Here is an 18884-nt window from a genome sequence, read left to right as displayed (position 1 = left end):
ACAGGTGTCTTTTATATAGGTAACAAGCTGAGATTAGGAGCACTCCCTTTAAGAGTGTGCTCCTAATCTCAGCTCGTTACCTGTATAAAAGACACCTAGAAGCCAGAAATCTTTCTGATTGAGAGGGGGTCAAATACTTATTTCCCTCATTAAAATGCAAATCAATTTATAACATTTTTTACATGCATTTTTCTGGATTTTTTTGTTGTTATTCTGTCTCTCACTGTTCAAATAAACCATCCATTAAAATTATAGACTGATCATTTCTTTGTCAGTGGGCAAATGTACAAAATCAGCAGGGGATCAAATACCTTTTTCCCTCACTGTAGTTCCCACTCCTGTTCTAATCGCTCCTCTAGTGGTTATGACAGGGCATTGTAGGTTGTAGAAGCCAAATGTATCTATTTTCAATGTTCTGCAGAGTAGTGAACAGGCAAAATTACTGCTTTATGAACCAACCTTTAGAACTTGGCAGATGGGAAATATAGATCAGTTTTTTCTGTTTATAGGTCTTTGTTCATTGGTTTTGCTTCACAGCTATATGTTTGTCAGTCATAGGTTTCTCAATCATGGTTGACCTTTTATGTAAAGCAGTATGTTTGGTCTTTCGGGTTTTGTGGTATGTGGTCTTATTTCAGCCTTACTACAAAGTAAACGGGTGTCAGCTTTTTTCAAACAGAAACGACCTAAATATCATTATTGTAAATCATAAGACATTAGAGTGGGGTATGCTGAGATACAAGCCTGCACTTGAATGGGGGAAAATAAATGTGAAAAATAATACCTACATCATCATACACTATAGCACTGGGAATCACTACACAGACACCAACACAGACACCATTGTTTTTGTTATTGACCACATCAATTGACAATTAATTATATTATAGAAGTAACTAACTTGATGAAGTTAACAATGATGGAATGCCAACGATGGTTTGATGTTTGGAACTTCTGAAGTTGAATGTTTTGTCTCCTTTTTTTAACAAATATAATAAATGAAATACATTTTCTGAACATGCTTATTAAATAAATGTTTTGGTGAAAAAATGCGGAGATAATTATTAATGCGTATTAATCTCTTTTATAGCCAATGTTGTTTTTCGCTGTTGTCAGTTCCAGCTCAATAAACTGCTGAGTGTTTATACGTCCCAAATGGCACCCTATTCCCTTTGTAGTGCACTACTTTTGACCAGGGCCTATAGGGCTCTGGTCAAAAGTAGTGCACTATATAGGGAATAGGGTGCCGTTTGAGACGCAAACTGTCTTAGGTCTATGGTTCTCATAGGTGTCATAAAAGATCATGTCTATTATGAGTCCCCTCGGGGCAGTGAGAAGAGAAGCAGTAAAACAAACATGAAGAGACCTGCAGGGCGACTTCACACACTGAACCACAAAACTCTCCAACCACGGGCCAACAGATACACTTCTCAATAGCACATGCACCTGTTGCCACAGACTGTCCTGATTTATATGGAAATACTCTGATATACTCTTCTGCATACCTTTGACCTTTTAACACATTTATACATCACACCCTCTCTTTTACAGTCTGTTCCTCCCTTTTTCCTTGATCATATCCTACTCCTGTTCTAATAGCTCTTCTAGTGGTTATGACAGGGCATGGCAGGTTGAAGAAGCCAAATGTATCTATTTTCAGTGTTCTGCAGAGTAGTGAACAGGCAAAATTACTGCTTTGTTAGCCAACCAGAACTTGGCAGATGGGGAATAGTGATCAGTGTCTGTTCTATACTATACATTTGTATCTGTATGTCAGCCTCTGAACATTCCAACCTACTGAATATACAGTCGTGGGCAAAAGTTTTGAGAATGACACAAGTATTGGTCTTCACAAAGTTTGCTGCTTCAGTGTTATGAGATATTTTTGTCAGATGTTACTATGGTATACTGAAATATAATTACAAGTATTCCATAAGTGTCAAAGGCTTTTATTGACAATTACATTACGTTTATGCAAAGAGTCAATATTTGCAGTGTTGACCCTTCTTTTTCAAGACCTCTGCAATCCACCCTGGCATGCTGTCAATTAACTTCTGGGCCACATCCTGACTGATGGCAGCCCATTCTTGCATAATCAATGCTTGGTGTTTGTCAGAATTTGTGGGTTTTTGTTTGTCCACCCGCCTCTTGAGGATCGACCACAAGTTCTCAATGGGATTAAGGTCTGGGAAGTTTCCTGGCCATGGACCCAAAATGTCGATGTTTTGTTCCCCGAGCCACTTAGTTATCACTTTTGCCTTATGGCAAGGTGCTCCATCATGCTGGAAAAGGCATTGGTCGTCACCAAACTGTTCTTGGATGGTTGGGAGAAGTTGCTCTCGGAGGATGTGTTGGTACCATTCTTTATTCATGGCTGTGTTCTTAGGCAAAATTGTGAGTGAGGCCACTCCCTTGGCTGAGAAGCAACCCCACACATGAATGGTCTCAGGATGCTTTACTGTTGGCATGACACAGGACTGATGGAAGTGCTCACCTTGTCTTCTCCGGACAAGGTGTTTTCCGGATGCCCCAAACAATCGGGAAAGGGGATTCATCAGAGAAAATGACTTTACCCCAGTCCTCAGCAGTCTAATCCCTGTACCTTTTGCAAAATATCAGTCTGTCCCTGATGTTTTTCCTGGAGAGAAGTGGCTTCTTTGCTGCCCTTCTTGACACCAGGCCATCCTCCAAAAGTCTTCGCCTCACTGTGCGTGCAGATGCACTCACACCTGCCTGCTGCCATTCCTGAGCAAGCTCTGCACTGGTGGTGCCCCGATCCCGCAGCTGAATCAACTTTAGGAGACGGTCCTGGCGCTTGCTGGACTTTCTTGGGCGCCCTGACGCCTTCTTCACAACAATTGAACTTCTCTCCTTGAAATTCTTGAGGATCCTATAAATGGTTGATTTAGGTACAATCTTACTGGCAGAAATATCCTTGCCTGTGAAGCCCTTTTTGTGCAAAGCAATGATGACGGCACGTGTTTCCTTGCAGGTAACCATGGTTAACAGAGGAAGAACAATGATTTCAAGCACCACCCTCCTTTTTAAAGCTTCCAGTCTGTTATTCTTACTCAATCAGCATGACAGAGTGATCTCCAGCCTTGTCCTCGTCAACACTCTCACCTGTGTTAACGAGAGAATCACTGACATGATGGCAGCTGGTCCTTTTGTGGCAGGGCTGAAATGTTTTTTTGGGATTAAGTTCATTTTCATGGCAAAGAGGGACTTTGCAATTAATTGCAATTCATCTGATCACTCTTCATGACATTCTGGAGTATATGCAAATTGCCATCATCAAAACTGAGGCAGCAGACTTTGTGAAACATTTTATTTGTGTCATTCTCAAAACTTTTGACCATGACTGTAGGCCTCCCCGGGTGGTTTATCGCTAAACAACATGAGCTATATATGCTTTGGCTCCATCTGCAGGCAAAATGTAAGAAGATACCGTATGACAGTAGCTTGACACATTACAGTACACTAACCCTCTCTATCAATAGCGAAGAGAGGAGAGGAAGTATTGGAACAGGACAATGTTATAAAATAACTTTGTCAAGAGATATTTAGGGCCTTGGATGATTATTTTCTTATTAATTATTGAGGAGTCAATCTGTCAATCTGTCATCTTTAGGAAAAAAACGTTTTTGTTTTACTTCAAGAGCTGAACTTGTAATACCACTGTGTATCTTAGTGTATCCTCCAGAACCTGGATGTAGGAACACTTAAACACTGGTCTAACATAATGTGTGGTATTGTGTATAGAGAGCATGTTGGCCAAGGTCCCTCTGGGTATTAGAACAAAGGGAAGCATGACCAAATGATTTACTGCCTACTACAGTGTCACGGTTTCGGCCGAGGCGGCTCCTCCTCCTTGTTCGGGCAGGTTTCGCCAGTCGTCGTCTCCGGAGTTCTAGCTGCCACCGCTCGATGTTTCGTGTTTGTTTGGTTTTGTCTGTTAGTCACACCTGTTTTGTGTTAGGTCTCGTTTAGCACCCTATTTAGTTTCCTTGTTGTTAGGTTTGTGTTGTGTGTGATTGTTCGTGTCGTTGTTGCGCTACCTGTTACGGTACGCTATTTTCCGTAGTTTCCTCCTTGTGTTTAGGAGAGATTTACGCACCTTTGTGTGCGCTTGCATTACGCCTGTGTGCGTCTTTTTGCCTCCGGGCTGTTGTGGATTATTTTTGTGCTAAGTAAAGTCTTGTTGGACTTACCCTCTGCTGCCTGCGCCTGATTCCACACCACACCTATACACAGCAGCGTGACAGAATCACACACCACCAGATGGAATCAGCAGGAGCACCCGTCGACCCCATGGAGGAGCGTCTCCTTGGACACGAGCACCGGATCAACCGGATCGGGCACGCCTTGGAGGGCGTCATGGACACCCTCCGTCGATGGGAGACCAGCGGGGTTCCCATAGCCCCACCTATCGCACCATCACCTTCACCACCGGACAACCAGCCCGTCCATCGACCGGAACCCAGTGGGATTCGGCTCTCGCTCCCGAGGGCGTACGACGGCACCGCTGCCGGGTGTCAGGGGTTCCTCCTACAAGTGGAGCTCTACATTGCCACCATACACCCGGCGCCCTCGGGATACGAGAGCGTGTCCGCCCTCATCTCCTGTCTCACCGGCAAGGCGTTGGAGTGGGCCAACGCTGAGTGGAGGGGAATAGACGCCGCCACCGTCACGTATGCGGAGTTCTCCCGTCGCTTCCGTGCGGTCTTCGACCATCCACCAGAGGGGAGAGCGGCGGGGGAACGTCTATTCCACCTCCGACAGGGGATGAGGAGCGCTCAGGCGTTCGCACTGGAGTTTCGGACTCTAGCGGCTGATGCGGGGTGGAATGAGAGGGCCCTCATAGACCACTTCCGATGTAGCCTTCGGGAGGACGTCCGCAGGGAGTTAGCCTGCAGGGACAGTACACTAACATTTGACCAGCTGGTGGACATGGCCATCAGACTGGACAACCTGCTGGTGACCCGCGGACGTCCCAGGTGGGGGCCTCCCATTCCACCCTCCAGCGCCTCCGAGCAGTGTCCGATGGAGCTTGGAGGTGCTGGCGCTAGAGGGAGAGGAGGTAGGAGCCCGAGGGGGGCAGTCTCCTGCACCAAGTGTGGGCGCGGAGGGCACACCGCGGCTAGGTGCTGGGGAGGGTCCCCTGGTGAGGGAGAGAGCCGGTCGTACAGTGGGGGAGTCCACCCAGGTGAGTAGGCGCCCTACTTACCCAGAGCTTTCTGTCGTGCACATTACCTTACCTGTTTGTTTCCCACAGGTTGCACCTCGGTCCCAGCATAAGGCGCTAGTCGATTCAGGCGCAGCTGGGAATTTTGTAGACCGGAGATTCTGTATTAAGTTAGGGATTCCCCTCCTTCCAGTCGACAAACCCTTTCCTGTACATGCCCTAGATAGTCGTCCGTTAGGATCTGGGTTGATTGGGGAGGTCACAGCGCCACTTAGGATGAGGACGCAGGGGGGTCATGAGGAGACGATTCAACTCTATCTGATCGACTCTCCTGCGTATCCAGTGGTACTGGGGCTTCCCTGGTTGATGACCCATGATCCTACTATTTCGTGGCGAGAGAAAGCTCTTAAAGGGTGGTCTGCTCAGTGTGAGGGGTTATGTCTGGGTGTTTCCGTAGGGGCGACCTCGGTGGAGAGTCCGAACCAGATGTCAGCACTGCACATTCCTCCTGAGTATGAGGATTTGGCGCTCGTGTTCAGTAAGACCAGAGCGGCACAGTTGCCACCTCATAGACAAGGGGATTGTGCGATAGACCTCCAGACAGGAGCAGCGCTTCCGGAGCCATGTGTATCCTTTGTCACAGGAGGAGAAAAAGGCAATGGAGACTTACATTGCCGAGTCTCTGAGACAAGGATACATACGGGCCTCCACTTCTCCCGCGTCCTCGAGCTTCTTTTTGTGAAGAAAAGGATGGAGGTTTGCGTCCGTGTATTGATTACCGCGGTCTCAATCAGGTGACGGTGAAGTACAGCTATCCACTTCCTCTGATTGGGACTATGACGGAGTCCTTACACGGGGCAAGGTTCTTCACAAAATTGGATCTCCGGAGCGCATATAACTTGGTGCGCATTAGGGAGGGCGATGAGTGGAAGACAGCATTTAGTACTACATCCGGCCATTACGAGTATCTCGTCATGCCATATGGGTTAATGAATGCCCCATCAGTCTTCCAATCGTTTGTAGACAAACTTTTCCGGGACATGCAGGCGCAGGGAGTAGTGGTGTACATAGATTATATTCTTGTGTACAGTGCTACTCGGGCCGAGCATGTAGCCCTGGTGCGCAGGGTATTGAGGAGACTGTTGGAGCATGACCTGTATGTCAAAGCTGAGAAATGTCTGTTCTTCCAGGAGTCAGTTTCCTTTTTGGGTTACCAGTTGTCTGCGTCGGGGGTGAGAATGGAGGTGGACCGTGTGTCCGCCGTGCGTAATTGGCAAACCCCAACTACGGTTAAAGAGGTGCAGCGGTTCTTGGGTTTTGCGAATTACTACCGGAGGTTTATCCGGGGTTTTGGACAGGTGGCAGCTCCCATAACGCCTCTGCTGAAGGGGGGTCCGGTGCGCTTGCAGTGGTCAGCTGAGGCGGACAGGGCCTTTGGGAGACTGAAGGACCTGTTTACCTCGGCCCCGGTGTTGGCGCACTCGGATCCCACTTTACCCTTCCAAGTTGAGGTGGACGCGTCTGAGGCCGGTATCGGGGCAGTTCTTTCTCAACGATCCGGTACACCACCTAAGCTCCGCCCCTGTGCTTTTTTATTCTAAGAAGCTCAGTCCGAGCGGAGCGGAATTATGACGTGGGGGACAGGGAGCTGTTAGCCGTAGTACAGGCCCTAAAGGTGTGGAGGCATTGGCTTGAGGGGCTCAGCACCCTTTCCTCATTCTGACCGACCATCGTAACCTGGAGTACATCCGGGCAGCTAGGAGGCTGAATCCTCGCCAGGCTCGATGGACTATGTTTCTCGCCCGGTTTGTGTTCAAGATCACTTACATCCCTGGGTCCCAGAACGGGAAGGCAGATGCTCTGTCCCGTCGGTATGACACGGAGGAGAGGTGCGTGGAGCCCATCCCCATACTACCGGAGTCTTGTCTGGTGGCACCGGTGGTGTGGGGAGGTCGATGCGGAGATCGAGCGGGCGTTACGCACCGAGCCTAGTCCTCCCCAGTGTCCGGTGGGTCGGGTGTACGTCCCGCTCGAGGTCCGGGGATCGGCTGATTTATTGGGCTCACACGTCCCCCTCCTCTGGACATCCGGGTATTGGCCGGACGGTGCACTGTCTTAGTACGAAGTACTGGTGGCCAACGTTAGCCAGGGATGTGAGGGTTTATGTCTCCTCCTGCTCAGTATGTGCCCAGTGTAAGGCGCCCAGACACTTGCCCAGGGGTAAATTACAGCCCCTGCCCGTTCCACAACGACCCTGGTCTCACCTCTCGGTGGATTTTGTTACCGATCTTCCCTCCTCCCAGGGGAATACCACCATCCTGGTCGTTGTGGATCGGTTCTCGAAGGCCTGTCGTCTCCTTCCCCTGCCGGGTCTTCCTACGGCCCTACAGACCGCTGAGGCTCTATTTACTCACGTCTTCCGGCATTACGGGGTGCCCGAGGATATAGTGTCCGATCGAGGCCCCCAGTTTACCTCCAGAGTCTGGAGAGCATTTATGGAACGGTTGGGGGTCTCGGTGAGCCTTACCTCGGGTTACCACCCGGAGAGTAATGGGCAGGTTGAACGAGTCAACCAGGATGTGGGTAGGTTTCTGAGGTCATATTGTCAGGGCCGGCCGGAGGAGTGGGCGAGATATGTGCCCTGGGCCGAGATGGCACAGAACTCTCTCCGCCACTCCTCCACCCAACTAACCCCTTTTCAGTGTGTATTAGGGTACCAGCCGGTTCTGGCACCATGGCATGAGAGCCAGATCGAGGCCCCCGCTGTGGATGAGGGGGTGCGGCGCTCGGAGGAGACGTGGGACGCTGCACACGTCCATCTGCAGCGTGCCATACGTCGACAGAAGACGAGCGCCGACCTACACCGCAGTGAGGGGCCAGTGTACGCACCTGGAGATCGAGTCTGGCTCTCAACCAGAAACCTGCCCCTCCGCCTGCCCTGCCGGAAGCTGGGTCGGCGGTTTGTGGGGCCTTTTAAAGTCCTGAGGAGATTGAACGAGGTGTGTTACAGGTTAGAACTACCTATTGATTACAAGAATATTAACCCCTCGTTCCATGTGTCTCTCCTCAGGCCGGTGGTAGCTGGTCCACTCCAGGACTTTGAGATTGAGGAGACTCCTCCGCCCCGTTGGACATCGAGGGGGCTCCGGCGCACACGGTTCGGACCATCCTGGATTCGAGACGCCGGATGGGGGGTCTTCAATATCTCGTGGAGTGGGAGGGGTACGGTCCGGAGGAGCGGTGCTGGGTGCCAAGGAGGGACATTCTGGATTCGTCCCTGATGACCGAATTCCATCGTGGTCATCCTGCGCGCCCTGCTCCGCGTCCCCTGGTCGTCCCCGAGGCCGGAGGCGGCGCGCGCTGAAGCCGCGCGTCAAGGGGGGGTACTGTCACGGTTTCGGCCGGGCGGCTCCCTCCTCCTTGTTCGGGCAGGTTTCGCCGGTCGTCGTCTCCGGAGTTCTAGCTGCCACCGCTCGATGTTTCGTGTTTGTTTGGTTTTGTCTGTTAGTCACACCTGTTTTGTGTTAGGTCTCGTTTAGCACCCTATTTAGTTTCCTTGTTGTTAGGTTTGTGTTGTGTGTGATTGTTCGTGTCGTTGTTGCGCTACCTGTTACGGTACGCTATTTTCCGTAGTTTCCTCCTTGTGTTTAGGAGAGATTTACGCACCTTTGTGTGCGCTTGCATTACGCCTGTGTGCGTCTTTTTGCCTCCGGGCTGTTGTGGATTATTTTTGTGCTAAGTAAAGTCTTGTTGGACTTACCCTCTGCTGCCTGCGCCTGATTCCACACCACACCTATACACAGCAGCGTGACATACAGTTTGTGTCGTATTTGAGATTGGTTTGAAGTACTCTGAATCTTTATTTGTTTGGCAGTGATGTGTATAATGATAGACAGCAGATACTTTTGCTAACATTCTGCAATGTAATTTCACCTAATGACATGTAAATCTGGGTCTGGGCATTGAGAGAAAGTGGTTTGTAATTCTATCTCCGGGTTCATTAAGGTGACATTTATTTCCGCTGCTGGATTGGACCCATCCATTGTTGTTCCAGGTTAGACTAATCTGTAATCTTAGAAGACTGGCACCTACGTTATCCTCTTATCCTCTTTCTAATCCCATTTTTATAAGATGGCCACAAAGCATGATTTGTGTGTGAGAGTTACTGATTCCCTCATTATTGACTTAGTCAATAGATGCAGGCACCGGCTTCCCTGGTCAGGCACCGGGCGGGTGGGGGGGTGGGAGTTTGAGTGTATAAAGGTACCAGATAGGGGTATGTTGCCCAATTCTATGTCAGTCAGTCTATAGGTTTGCCTGTGTTAGAGCCGCCAACCAGTTATTGCTCCAAATGGACAGTTCACTGCTCTGTGTGCTGCTAGCCTCTGCTGTCCTCCTCTGTAGCACTGCCCCAGTGGTGAGTATGTGTGGGCATTTGTCTGTCTTTGTCAGGGGTCACAGTACCATTCAGTGTGGGCTTGTCAGGGCATGTTGTCAGGGCATATTAAACCAAACGGTTGTACTACGGACAGATGTAAAGGTTGTTCTTTAGCGATCCTATATAGGTGGTGACTACTGTACTTGTAATACTACTGTGTATCTTAGTGTATCCTCCAGAACCTGGATGTAGGAACACTTAAACACTGGTCTAACATAATGTGTGTTATTGTGTATAGAGAGCACGTTGGCCAAGGTCCCTCTGGGTATTAGAACAAAGGGAAGCATGACCAAATGACTTACTGCCTACTACAGTTTGTGTCATATTTGAGATTGGTATGAAGTACTCTGAATCTCTATTTGTTTGGCAGTGGCGTGTATAGTGATAGACAGCAGGTACTTTTGCTAACATTCTGCAATGTAATAACTATGCAATTCAAATCATAGATAACAATATGCAAGATAGGGAAGCTATGTAAACTGATTAGGTTTGTTAGCTGTGTAAACGTACAGTACTAGATCATAAAAAGTCATTCCTAGAATATGAAACATTTGCGCAGTTCTTTGTGTTTGAAGTTGAGATATTAGATGCCAGTGTTGGGGAGTAATGAACTACATATAGTTCAACTAGTAATTTAACTACATTTTGCAGTAGCAAATGTAGAGGTTTAGCTAACTACGGGAACTACACACTACTTTTTCTGCAAAAATAAAATAAAGGTGAAGTAGACAATCATTTCTCTATGTTTTGCCATCAGACCTGCATAATTGTCACTTAAAACATTGTTTTTGTGTTTAATCGGCCAAATTACACTTTCTGTTAACATCTGAGTCCAGAGTGATCTGTTCTTGCAATTTGTAATCTATGACATTTCAAATGTAGACATGATAATTTATCACAAAGTAGTTCAGATGATGTGAACTACCTTTTCACAGTAACTTTAGTTAAGTAAACTATATTTTTCTTAAGGGTAGCTTTAGTGTAGGTAGTTTAACTTCTTCCAGTGTGAAGTAATTGGTAGCTTGGTAAACTATATTTTCAGAGTAGCTTCCCCAACACTGTCAGATGCTATCAGCATCTTTGTGTGTGTGTGTGTGTGTGTGCATGCATTACGGGCAGTAGTGTTTACCATCAGTATGTTTTCTCTGGTCCACATCCGCACTTTGACCTTCTTGTCCTCCAACTACACTGGAAATTTGACAAAAATCAGCTGGAAAGAGTAGTCCTCACTCTTTCCTCCTCCATTTTACATGGGAGCACTGGAACAGACAAAGTTCCTGTTATCCCTTGCCTATGCTTACCTACCATTTTCTATCCTCAAAATCCAAAGCTCAGACATTACAAAATGGCACAGTTTTGTAATGTCTTACTTTGTCAGATACTTTCATACTTAGAAAGTCGAGCCCATATTCCAAGCCTTCTATTTCATGACTGGTTTTATCTCTTGTGAAAGCCGTAACATCATTTATTTGGTTCTGAGTGCCGAGATTACGACTGGTTAAATGTTTCTAACCATGGTATAGGTCTGTGTGTACCTCATTTCTGTGGCTATTATCTGACCTGTAGTCTGACCTCTACTAGCAGCCTTGTCTGACCAGAAGTGATGACAGAATGCATTACTTTAGGTTACTGTCTTTCTGTCTGCCATGTCTGTATTTCTGACCCTGTTGGCAGAGTTGTTCCTTACGAAAAAGATTGCAGTCAGAGTGCAGTATAACTGCAGTATGCTGCAAATACAGTATTACTGCAGTAATTTTGCAGTGTAACTGCAGTTAGAGTGCAGTATAATTCTGCAATTACTGTGTCCAAAATACCAGTCGACTGCAGTTACTGCACTTTTACTGCAGTTTAAAAACTGCAATTTTTTTGTAAGGGGTGTGCCAATGGGTGTGCCAATGCTTGGCGCCAACTAATGGTTAAAAGGTCAGAGTTACTTTTTGGCTATCTGTCTGTCTGTCTGGCTAGCCATGGGTGTTTATATTTGTGTTGTCAGTCTTCCCAGTGTCCAGGATGTTGTTTCTAGTGTTTTTCTTTGTACACTAGGCCCTGTGTTATGTGTATTGTTAGTTATGATTGTGTTAAGTCTTGAATGACTGTGATACTGTGTGCATTGTGTGACGGTTGGTTTGTTGTTTGTGCTCCAGCCAGTTCATGGATTGTATTATAGTTATAACCATGGTTGTGGTTTGTGGTCCAGGACAAGCACGGGGAGTCAGACACTCACTGCCCGTTGATGGTGAAGATTTTGGATGCGGTGAAGGGTGTACCAGCGGGCTCCGTGGCACTGAGTGTCTCCCGACGAGTCAATGGAATGACCTGGGCACAGGTTGCTAGTGGGTACGTATGAGGATGCACCACTGTTTGGGCAATGTTGTTAACTGACTTATTTAAACTAATAATAATATGCATTCTGAAGGATTTTAAAACCAATTTCATCATTAAATGTGTCATGACTTGGCCTCATGGGCTGAGGATCAAAGATGCCGGCTAGGCAAAGGTTTGAACACCCCCTCTTCTGGGGGCCAGTTTTATGACCGGTCGTAAATTCCTTGCAGAAACGTTAATTTCCATGCCATGCAGTATTGGGAGAGGGAATTTCCCTGTTGAACAAAGGAAGTCTTCCCGCCAAGACTGCAACATCCAAAAGTGGATAATGAAACAATATTCCTACTTAAAATAATGTGGGAAATGGTCGGTGGGGACTTAAAGAACAATCATGTCAAATTCGTTACTATGTTGTGATGTCATTAAAGACGGTGGAACAACATAACTGTATCTCTGGGGGTGTACACTTCCCAGTTATGAGGTTTGCATCTAATTGTTGTATAAAATGAATGATTATGTATAATAATACTTTTGTGAAGATAACAATGTGATTTTAGCATTCTAGATGAGATTATTGTTTTCCCTATTGATTTGTTCTCAGTCAGTGGCCACGCCCAGATGAGCACAAACATGATGGAACGCCCCTTTTACCCCGAGTGCATAAAAAGCCTTGAAAAACAAATTAATATTAGACCAGCAGACGCGAAGCTAGAGCTAAACATTACAAAATGGTTTAAAACTACAACTCCATTGCTAAAGGAAGACCAAGCAGATTACGGTATAAGCCGGATGTTGCAAATGGTTGAATTTCTACCAGACCAGGAAGCGTGAAGCTGAAGCAACACGTTACAAAATGGTTAGACCAGAAAACATGAGACGTTAGTCCACACGTTTGAAATGAAGAAACTCTGAAACTCTCAACCTCTACACGAGGTGAAGAAGAAGACAATGCACTAGAAGCTGATTAATCAATAAGGTTGGGGTTCTTGCAGGTTCAAGGATTATGCGACGTTCAGAATGAGACTGATAAGAGGCAATTATTTCATAAGTGACTTTTATCGATATATAACATATACATCTTCTAAACGTTTATTTCGGGAGATGGTAACTCGTTAAACAACTTATTCCGTGGTGCCCCAAATTCCTAATGAGTTAATTGTTACATGATTAATTTAATCGAGTGACAATTAAACATAGTTCGGTGATTCGATAAATAACAGTCGCCATATTAAAGTAAGTCACATCAAATCAAATCAAATTTTATTGGTCACATGCGCCAAATACAACAGGTGCAGACATTACAGTGAAATGCTTACTTACAGCCCTTAACCAACAGTGCATTTATTTTTAACAAAAAAAGTAAAAATAAAACAACAACAAAAAAAGTGTTGAGAAAAAAAGAGCAGAAGTAAAATAAAATAACAGTAGGGAGGCTATATATACAGGGGGGTACCGGTGCAGAGTCAATGTGCGGGGGCACCGGCTAGTTGAGATAGTTGAAGTAATATGTACATGTGGGTAGAGTTAAAGTGACTATGCATAAATAATTAACAGAGTAGCAGCAGCGTAAAAAGGATGGGGTGGGGGGCAGTGCAAATAGTCCGGGTAGCCATGATTAGCTGTTCAGGAGTCTTATGGCTTGGGGGTAGAAGCTGTTGAGAAGTCTTTTGGACCTAGACTTGGCACTCCGGTACCGCTTGCACGTGCGGTAGCAGGGAGAACAGTCTATGACTAGGGTGGCTGGAGTCTTTGACAATTTTGAGGGCCTTCCTCTGACACCGCCTGGTATAGAGGTCCTGGATGGCAGGAAGCTTGGCCCCAGTGATGTACTGGGCCGTACGCACTACCCTCTGTAGTGCCTTGCGGTCGGAGGCCAAGCAGTTGCCATACCAGGCGGTGATGCAACCAGTCAGGATGCTCTCGATGGTGCAGCTGTAGAATTTTTTGAGGATCTGAGGACCCATGCCAAATCTTTTCAGTCTCCTGAGGGGGAATAGTCTTGGTGTGTTTGGACCATGATAGTTTGTTGGTGATGTGGACACCAAGGAACTTGAAGCTCTCATGACAAAAGTTATGATTCTAATCTATAAAATAGTTTTCAAACTGTGACACCCATCTCTCTCTCTCTCTCAGAGTGACAGACTTGACAGGGGAGGTCCATAATCTGATCTCAGAGCAGGACTTCCAGTCGGGGGTGTACCGTGTTGAGTTTGACACTAAGGCCTACTGGAAGTCTCAGGGAACCACGCCTTTCCACGAAACTGCTGAAGTGAGTACAATCCTTAACCTTTAACCCTCTCACTGCTCTCAGAGACCTAGGACAAGCTAAGGTTGTGTAGCATGATGTACTACAGTACACTTTTAGAAAAAAGGGTTCCAAAAAGGTTATACGGCTGTCCCCATAGGCGAACCCTTTTGGGTTCCATGTAGAACCCTCTGTGGGGACAGCCGAATAACCCTTTTAGGTTCTAGATAGCACCTTTTTTTTCTAACAAGTGTACCTGAAATTCCTCCTACTGGGCACAGACGCTAATTCAATGTTGGTTCCACGTTGGTTCAACGTAATTTCATTGAAATGACGTGGAAACGTTGATGTGCCAAGTGGGCTGTAACCATATCCGTAAAAAAAAAAATCTTACTATGGTGTCCCGTCTCCTTATTAATACAGATTGTACAACTGTACATGTCCCGTGTAGCTCAGTTGGTAGAGCATGGCGCTTGCAACGCCAGGGTTGTGGGTTCGTTTCCCACGGGGGGCCAGTATGAAAATGTATGCACTCACTAAGTCGCTCTGGATAAGAGTGTCTGCTAAATGACTAAACTGTAACTGAATGGTTGTGTGAACATTTTGTGCAGAAATATTCATCAAAAATATCTGTCAAATCGATTGTACAACATGTGTGTAGTAGGCCAGACAGTGGACATTCGCAACTCAGTAACATGCCTAAAGACTATATTACATCTACAACTACACCAGTTTTTTCACCATAGATAAACAGAAATGACTCACCATGGAAAGTAGACTAACCATATAAACATTTGGACCTAAAAATCAGAGACAAAATAATTTGCAGGCTAAAGGGAAAAGAAAATAATCGAAAATGTGACAATAATATCCCTTATATTATGAATTATATGAAATGCCATGATGTGATTAAATTGCTTAAGACAGCACACTGGCTTTGACCTGTATCAATATATTTTTGTTTGCTACTCTACAATGTTGTTTGTCCTCAATGGAAATAGTTCACAGACCTAGTTGGAAAAAAGTAACCTGTCTTCCTGGATGTTGGTCTGTGGGAGTGAATTCATAGAAGTAAAATAGCAGTACAAACTGATGTGCCGTGCGTGTACAGGTGGTGTTCGAGGCCCACGCGGAGGGACATCGTCACTACACCCTGGCCCTGTTGCTGAGTCCCTTCTCCTACACCACCACGGCTGTCGTGATGAACGCACATGAGTGACACAACACACCTGATACACACCTGACCAAACTTAACAAATAAAGAGCAGGTAAACGACTGACTGAGCCTTCCTTTGTTTAACGTACAATGCCACAAGCATTCACCAACATACTCACATTCATCATTGTCTAACTACATATAGCGTGACCACTGTCTGCACTGATCGGCTGAAGGACGAGCGTCTCGTATGAGTACCAGCCACCTGCCGGAAGATCATTTACATTCATGGATTAGTTCAGCTCCCTTCTATAAGCTACTGTGTAGGTTTACTATGGTAATGAAAGTGAATAATAGTGGTGATGGTTAATCAGTGGGTAGCCTACAGGTACTGTATAATGTAACTTGTTAAGCATGTATTGTATTACACACAGTTACTTCTCCATGTACAGCCTTTTGACAATGTTATTATAATGCTGAGTTCATAACCAAGTGGGAAGGTGGTATTTACCATATACGACTGCGAAAACTCCACTTTAACACCCCTCCAACTGGTAATTACTACTGGGAACCTCGTCTATCATCTCTGAGCTCCGACTTCTCCCACATACTGACCTCTGACATCACCTACTAAGGAAATGCAGTTAAATGCAACAAAACATTATTTATAAAAAGCTATCTATTAATATGGTTTTTGAAAATTAATTTGTTTAAAAGCATGATAGTTGTACTTTTAGTTAATGGTTGACGCAGCTTGTTGGCCATTAGCCATTTTGCGTTTCTCAACAAGTTCTAAGCACATGAATGCATCCAACTGGTAATTACCACTTTCCCACCTGGTTATAAACGCAGCATAAGAACCAGTGGTGAGAGATGCAGAGAAAGAACACATTTTTTTAAAAATACATAAGACTTCAGAGGTGTTTCCCAGAACCTGGCAATGAAGTTGTTTATTCATCTTTTGTTGACAAAAAGAAAAACAACTTTACAAAGTCTAACAGTTCAACTCTAGTTGACTCTTTCACTGGCTGTTATACCAAAGATTGTGGAAGATTGACAAGATGGCTAACCGGTCGGCTTCACCATGTAAAAAGTTGTCTGTTATGTCGGGGGGGTTGGTTATATAGCACATGATTATAGCCAACGAAATTGCAGAACAAGACAGAGCTGCGAGACTGTGTGGCGCATGAGTAGGCGCTACAACGAATTAAGGTATTTTACGTCCAATCAACAAGGTGTTAAAGTTTATATTTTCACAAATGTATCCTCCGAACAATCTAAGAATTACAAACCCATAAAGTCTAAATGAATATGCCTGATATTGAATGAGAATTTATGATTTGTAGACTAGATGACACTTTATTCCGATAGACTGGCATTCAAAAGTCACTACTTCCTCTGCATCATCCTGCACTTCCTGGCGGACAGCATTAACGCAAGAGTCTGCCCTCTGGCTCCAGTTATGACTCTTTGTTCAGACAGAGCAGAGCATATTGAGGGAGACCGGAGAGCTGAGGGTTCAAGAGGATTGTACATGGTCCAAGCAGCCAGACCTCTGATTGGACAGCAGAAACATTGGATAGGGCCAATCATTAATACACACCTACTCAGCCCATTGTCATGGAAACGTATCATGCGTCTTAATCAGAGCTCCCAAATGAATAAAACAAATCTAAAGTTAGAACAAACGTGCACTCTAACTTCAGTTTAAAAACAATCCAAACCTTTACTGTATCTTTCAACCAAGAATGCAAAGTGAAAACAGTACAAAATAAAAAAGAAATTTAAAAAAAGAAACAAGGCACAAATATGAATACTGCAAAAATGTAATACTCTACATTACTAATAGTGTAATGGTGAATATAGTCATTTGAAAATAAATATATATGTTTGGATATTTGAACAACCAATACAGAGGCAGTAGGAAGGGTGAGGGGGGGTCCTTTCCCCCCTCCCAGGTAGGCTGGGGGTGTAAACCAAACCACTAGTGACCGGGTGTAGCCAGCACACTGCCCAGCAGCCCCCTAACCTACCCTTCCTTCCCTTCCTCACCCCCCACTCCCCTTAGAGGCAATAACAATAAATATGTACAACTCAGAGGGTGTGGCCATTTGGGACACAGACAGAATACTGATCCTAGACCAGCTCCAGTGATGGGTGCTTTCCATAATTAATCTCTTCAAACTGTTCCCTGAACAGAGTGAAAGTCAGACACTATGACAGGATTAGATAAAAAATAAGCGGATCCTTCCCAGCAAGTAAGATGACGGGATCCAGAGAAAGAAGCCAACGACTCAGTGTCTCTGCTACAGTAACTCATAGTGCCCTCAAGAGGGAAGACAGCTAGGCTGCCCACATTTTCTGCAATGTATAAAAACAACGAGAGCATTTATCCTCCTATGCAAAAATCTGTTACTGAGCAAAAGGCATAGCACAAGAGAAGCCCCCAACACTGACCTATACCCTCGAATACCCAGAGCCATATAGAGATATACATTGTATACAGTATGTCATATATATATATATATGGCTCTTTTAATACCTAAAACTTGATCCCTATTATCAACACTAGTCTGTCAGGTTCCTCTCAACACTGAGGAGTTGCTGAGACACCATAGAGGATCTCGTGGGAGGAGAATGAATGAAGAAGAGTAGAGATAAGAAGTGCAGAAGAAGAGAGGTAGGTAGAATGATGATCGGTATTAGAAGCGGAACTTTGGCACAGTTGACCACCTCCGATAGAATGTGTTGTTACTACCATGTCTTTTTTTATTCTGTCTAGCCTCATCTGAAATACACCATTGAGGTCTTATGTGACAGTTGTAGCCACGTCTGGGCCAAACCAAACACAGACTTTAGCCTGGCGCTTTGTTAGCCACTTTAGCTTTGCAGCGAAAATGACTGTTCCTCCCCAGCACTACAAGAGTGACAGGACAGAGAGAGCAAGGATGTGTCCCAAATGACACCCTACTCCCTGTATAGTTTACTACTTTTTACCAGGACGCATAGGAGTCTAGTCAAAAGTAGTGCACTATAGGACACAGGGTGCCATTTCCGACAAACCCCATGTTTGGAGCAGGACAGGAGTGTCCCAGTATGATTCACACTCACGTTCTCCTGCATTCTTGCAGTACTGTTATGGAGAAAACCTGGGTTGTTTGGATAGGTGCAGTTCTACTTGAGACGTACATTTGATAAATGAACTCAACATCACTAGAAAAACGCAGATAAAAGTAAATCTACTCTTAAATATGAAATGTATGGGCAACAACAAAGTTTCAACTATGTACAAGAAAAAAAAAACACTAACAGGTAAAAAATATAAAAAATAACCTGCCTTCATTTTTCCTTGCTAATCTTAGTAGTGCTAAAATCTTTAACAATTTAAAGTCTTTATGGTCCAAGTTGCAGTCTGTGCCATTCAAGGACAGGGTTAGCTGTTAGCTTTAGCATTAGCTGCTGTTCTCTCATTCTGGCCCCTCTCAATGCCTTGCAAGCTTATTAGGAACACACCACAGTTCAGACCAAACCCTGG

General features: G+C 45.4%; 1 protein-coding gene across 1 annotated transcript; it reads left to right on the top strand.

The window, feature by feature from the left end:
* Positions 1–9457: 9457 nt before the first annotated feature.
* Positions 9458–15470, top strand: ttr (transthyretin (prealbumin, amyloidosis type I)). Its single transcript, XM_041840237.1, has 4 exons — positions 9458–9602; positions 11821–11960; positions 14082–14217; positions 15305–15470. The coding sequence occupies exons 1-4, from the start codon at positions 9537–9539 to the stop codon at positions 15410–15412; spliced, it is 450 nt and encodes a 149-aa protein (XP_041696171.1). The 5' UTR covers positions 9458–9536; the 3' UTR covers positions 15413–15470.
* The last annotated feature ends 3414 nt before the right edge of the window (positions 15471–18884 follow it).

Source organism: Coregonus clupeaformis, chromosome 20 (assembly GCF_020615455.1).
Source record: "Coregonus clupeaformis isolate EN_2021a chromosome 20, ASM2061545v1, whole genome shotgun sequence".
In the NCBI taxonomy this organism is placed as follows: Eukaryota; Metazoa; Chordata; class Actinopteri; order Salmoniformes; family Salmonidae; genus Coregonus; species Coregonus clupeaformis.
The sequence above is the reverse complement of the archived record's forward strand: the minus strand, read 5'-3'. Positions and strand labels throughout refer to the sequence as shown.